Source organism: Archocentrus centrarchus, chromosome 16 (assembly GCF_007364275.1).
Source record: "Archocentrus centrarchus isolate MPI-CPG fArcCen1 chromosome 16, fArcCen1, whole genome shotgun sequence".
NCBI lineage: Eukaryota > Metazoa > Chordata > Actinopteri > Cichliformes > Cichlidae > Archocentrus > Archocentrus centrarchus.
Window position 1 is genome coordinate 18466374 of NC_044361.1, and position 5314 is coordinate 18471687.

Sequence of the window (5314 nt, forward strand, 5' to 3'; positions counted from 1 at the left end):
ATTCAATGTTGCTTCATTTATTTGACCACTGCAAGTGCTAGCCGCAGTGTTGCACGTAAAATGGCCAAGGTTTTCACTATTGCTGGTGACTCCTTATTCACAAGGGTAGGAGTGGCTGTAGCTCAGGAGGTAGCACAGGTCACCTACTAATTGGAAGGTTGGCGGTTTGATTCCTGGCTGCTCCGGCCTGCATGCCAAAGTATCCTTGGACAAGATACTACGTAAACCTCAAGTTGCTCTCTGGCGCAAGTGTTGGAGCATGAATGTGTGTGAATGTTGGACAATAAAAGAACTTAGTTACATATGGAAGTGCTTGTATGAATGGGTGAATGTAAACATGTTGTATAAGCGCACTGAGTGCTCAGATAGAGTAGAAAAGCACTATGTAAGAACTAGTCCATTTACCCTTGTAAATGGACTACCTTCCTGGAGCAACCTCAAAGGGTTTAGTGTCTCCTCCCAGGATCCAGGTGGGGATCTTTCACTTGTTAAGCAAATGTGTAAACCACTACACAATGCTTAACATGCCTTTTTGTCCAAACATAAAAGAAATTAATTTCCCATCTGCAGTAACCTGATAGTCTTAATCAACCAAAAGACAATTAGCAGGCTAGTAAATCAAAGCAGTGCATTTCATGTCATTTGTCTGCATTGGAGAACCAGAATTATCCAGTGTGTTGGGTTTGTGTACAGTTGTAGTCGAGATGTTTACATCCACTCATCACAGGCATGAATGTCATGGCAAGTTTGGGCTTTCAGTGATTTATTTGAACTTTAATTCCAGGATGGAATTATTGTACAGCATAAATCTTTAATGACTTTAAAAAACAAATACAGTGCACAAGTTTGCACTTACTTTGCATGAGTGTGTATAAACTTCTGACCTCAACTGTATAGTCAGCACAGGGCACCACCCTGTGGACAACCTCCAGAACAGCACCTAATTCCAACATTACATTTTCCTGCCAAGAATGAAAAGGATGCAAATTTATTTTGTGATAACTTGTTTTAATTCAATGGTTTTTATGCATAAAATAAAAACTAAGCTCAAGATTTGCCAACAGGCATTTCTAATAAACTGATTTTGACAGAACGCTGAAGAAGTCATATTGGAAACAAACATACATATAAATGAATGACAATTAACATGCAAATGACAATTAACTTTACAGTAGGCGTGCTCATGTAGCCACGGGCCTTCTGGAGTTGAAAACTTTAATCCCATTTTGCATCGAAGACCGAGCATATTTGGTCAGGAGGGCTCCGGTGGTCTGTTTCTCTCCACACAGGTCTCTGGATGAGGAAATGACGGAGGAAGTGGAGCGTTACACATTATAAGCAAAAACTGAGAATCAAGTCATTCACAAGCTGTTGTGTTTCTTTAATTAAAGGCCTTGATGATTTCCCACATGGATGACACTAACTGTATGTATGGCGTGATGTCCTCCTCTGTCCATTTCTCGCGGAGTGTGAAGAGGTGGTTGAAGCGCTCCACCGTGTCCTCTGGAAGATCCTCCACACGAAGCAGGCAGATGGTCTCGGGGCGGGAGGTGCGGTCCAACAGGGCGATGCCCTGGAAGATGCACAATGCCAACAGCGCCGATCAGGAAAATAAACTAAACCAAACTCTGGAAACGAGCTCCACAAATACAATGAAATACAAACTGGTTTAAGAGAGAACCAGACAAAAACTCAATTAAAAACTGAAGAATTATCGTGGAAATCCTAAGGATGGGTTACCATGCCTTTGAGCATTTTGCTGATAAAAACAAAACAAAAAAAATTGTCCAAATGCACAGCTTTAGAATATAAGCTGTGTATTTGGACAGTTTAAGTTAGTCAAACTAACTCCTTGGCTTCTCTTTTCTACTAAGAATGCAATCTATAAGAGAGGTACAGGATCACCTTTAGCTGGTCCAGTCTTGTACTCATGGCCTCTGGGACGCTCTGCTGCCAGACCTCCTGAAACTCCTTCAGGTTGAACTTGACAGCATTGTGCAGCAGCATTAGTGCTATACCCCGACAGACTTTATCCTCATTCAGCGCATAAAACACTTCATCTGTACAGAGGAAGGACATAATACAAGTTTATATTTGTAAGCAGTTGAAAATTGTGTCGTTTTTGTGGTCTGTCAGTTGAACCTTCACCGTTCTCAGTATAGCGTTTCCCATAGCAGTTCAAACAGTGCTCGATCATCTCTCTGTGAACAGAAAAGAAAATGTCACAGGAATCTGGCTGCTTAAAGTATATTCTTAGAAAGTCACGATCACTGCTTTAATTGTGTCATTTGGGTATGTTTATTAAAAAAAAAAAAAATCACTGCTAGTTTACAACCATAAATATTTCACTTTGTTGGTCTCTGGAGGTGAACATAAGGATCACAGACATTAACTCACCTGGGCTCCAGTGGGGCCAGCTCATCCAGGCTGGTTTGAAGAGGAACCCTGTTGAAGGACCAAGACTCAGAGTCCACCAGCTGAGCCACATGGCCAAGCAGCTTCATCTCATAGTCAAAGTCCAGCACGCGCCAGTAGCCTGGAAGGAGGAAGGATGCCCTCTATAACCAGCTGCAGCTATCTGTTTTTTCATATTCGTAAATTAAATATAAATTGTAATAATACATGCGTCTTTATCCATGATGTCACTGTTTACCATCTATCTGACAGGCATGGATAGTCTCTAAGTGGGTCCTTATCTCCTCTTCACTGGCCTGAATCGTCTCTAGTAGATCCTGCATTGTGTACTGGCAACAGGGCAAACTGCTTACTAACAGCTACAGTATCATTCAAAATGAAAAGATCTAAGGGTAATTTAAGTGTCATAAAATTACAGTTACATATATTCACCCTGTTCTCTGTATTTTCCAGTTGCCCTCCTAATGCAGGTCCTTCATAAGGATTTTCCATTAAAAGCCTCTTCAGCTTCTTCAGTCTTGGTCGCTGTTTCCTTAGTTCCCAGTAGCTGTTAGAAAACCCCCAGATCTGCAACAGAAATCAATTGTTATGCACCGACTATACTGTTTATGCTCATCAGTCAAAGAAAGACACCTGTGTATGTCCTACGTACCTGAGCATGCACCACATGAGCACTGTCCTCGCTGTTGGTCAGTTGGTCCGGTGTTTTGCATCCAGGAACAAACAGCAGTAGGTTGGATGTGTCAGCTATTTTTAAACTGTAGGTCTTGTCACCACTACAAACCACTGCGTGCTCGTCTTTATCTCCCCGAATCACTAGACTGGTAAAGAGGAAAAAGTTAGTTATTAATTACCACTTACACTGGTCAGCCATTGTATTAGGTACACCTTACTACCACCCGATTACACCTCCTTTTGTCTTCAGAACGGCCTTAATTCTCTGTGACACAGATTCAACAAGGTACCAGAAACATTCCTCAGAGATTTTGGTCCAAATTGACATGATAGCGTCAAACAGTGGCCAGTAACAAGTTGTAATGAGTGGTTATTTGAGTTACTGTTGCCTTCCTATCAGCTTGAAGCAGTGTATCCATTCTCCTCTAACCTCTGGCATCAATGAGGCACTGTCAGCCAGAGAACTGCTGCTTACAGAACATTTTTGTACAGTTTTGTGTGTATTTTTTGGTGTATATTTAATGTGTATTTTATGTACAGTTTCTATTTGTACAGTCAGTATTTTTCTACTAATTTATTTTAATTTCCCTATATTTTACAGACTTTGTAGTGGAGCATGCACAATTTCGTTGTACCATGTACAATGACAATAAAAGGCTATTCTATTCTATTTTCTCTTTTTCAGACCATTCTCTGTAATCCCAAGAGATGGTTGTGTGGGAAAATCCCAGTAGCTTAGCAATTTCTGAAATACTCAACCAGGGCTTTCTGATGCTCAGTTTGAATTTCAGCAGGTCGTCTTGATCATGTCTACATGCCTAAATGATGAGTTACTGTCATGTGATTGGCTGATTAGATATGTGGATTAAAGTGCAGTTGAACATGTGTACCTAACAAAGTGGCAAATTATATATTTTCTTATAGCTACATGCACATCCAACCCTGCGGCCACTTACACTACAGATCAGCTGATTTCCAATAGAAAAAAGAAGACTGCAGTTCACATACTTTCATTAATCAATTATTTCGACCTAAGTCGACTTGTTCCTAGCAGACTTGAGAGCAGCTGTTTCTTTGCTGTTAGCCTGTCAGCACGAGTTCACGGTATTACCCGCTTTACCTCTGGCCAGCTTCGATGTGTTTGCACAGTGTGTCGTCGAGCTCCATCAGGCAGTAATCTGCAGATGAAACATTTTGCCCAAAGGACAGACAGTGGACGGTTTTCTGTAAATCCTCTTCTTTCAGCTTGGCGATATGGAGAGTGGCCTGCACCTCCTCTAAAGTTCTCATTGTGGGTCAGACGGCAGGTTAGATCAATAATCACCGATAATCTAACTGGGGAAACAAACCAAAGTTTGTAATGTCAATGCAGTTATCACTGACAAATTTACCCGCTTTCTTTCTTTCGCGGGAAGGAAGTGAGCTAACGGCGTTCAGATGTGACGTAAAAATACCGCCGAGTAGAAACTTAAATAAAAACCAAAGAATGATTATTGACAGTTAATTGAAAGATATTGAGCTATATTGACAATTAAGATGAAGATAGTCGTGAATATGCAATAGTGCCTGAAACTACTCGAGCTAACTATAAATATAAATTAATCTCTAACAGCGGAACGCTTAAAACGCCTTGTTTTAACCGAACATAGTTTCTAACCGGACCGTAGCTCACGTTGAGGGTCAATTTATTTAGAGGATGTGCTGGTAGTTTCATTAAAATGTCAAGTTACTCCAGATCCGCTCAGGTAATCGGACACACTGTACATTAGTTTTATCTTTTGGTTATGTGCGTTTAATGTTACGGGCGCAGTCACTGTTAGTTGTTGGCTAGCATCGCTAACGCGCACCGAGGTTGTTATAATGTCAGCTCGTCGCTGTAAACGATTTCCTCCGGTTTTCTAAAAAGTCGAATGTGTTGTGGTCCATTTACTATAACTGCAAGTAGTGTTATAAACCTAAGTTATTGAAACGAACCATTTAGAGCAGGGTCTCAACTCCAGGCCTCGAGGGCCGGTGTCCTGCAGGTTTTAGATGTGTCCCTGATCCAACGCACAAGAATCAAATGACTGAATTACCTCCTCAGTATGCAGTCAAATTCTCCAGAGATCCTGCTAATGACTTCTATATTTGACTCAGGTGTGTTGAAGCAGAGACAAATCTAAAACCTGCAGGACACCGGCCCTCGAGGCCTGGAGTTTGAGACCCTGATTTAGAGCTTCTGGTT

At 41.2% G+C, this 5314-nt stretch overlaps 1 protein-coding gene across 1 annotated transcript; it reads right to left on the reverse strand.

The window, feature by feature from the left end:
• Positions 1–1005: 1005 nt before the first annotated feature.
• dscc1 (DNA replication and sister chromatid cohesion 1) lies at positions 1006–4516 on the reverse strand. Its single transcript, XM_030749987.1, has 9 exons — positions 4211–4516; positions 3068–3236; positions 2848–2982; positions 2654–2744; positions 2398–2536; positions 2149–2201; positions 1906–2060; positions 1425–1573; positions 1006–1293 (listed from the first exon to the last, which is right to left on the reverse strand). Exons 1-9 carry the CDS (start codon positions 4378–4380, stop codon positions 1182–1184), a joined length of 1173 nt encoding a protein of 390 aa, XP_030605847.1. The 5' UTR covers positions 4381–4516; the 3' UTR covers positions 1006–1181.
• Positions 4517–5314: the final 798 nt, after the last annotated feature.

Coding starts and splice junctions, on each gene's coding strand:
- dscc1 (XM_030749987.1), bottom strand. CDS start 4,380: ATGAGAACTTTAGAGGAGGTGCAGGCCACTCTCCATATCGCCAAGCTG. Junction 3,237..4,210: donor CACATCGAAGCTGGCCAGAG/GTAAAGCGGGTA, acceptor CCTCTTTACCAG/TCTAGTGATTCGGGGAGATA. Junction 2,537..2,653: donor CCATGCCTGTCAGATAGATG/GTAAACAGTGAC, acceptor TCCTCCTTCCAG/GCTACTGGCGCGTGCTGGAC.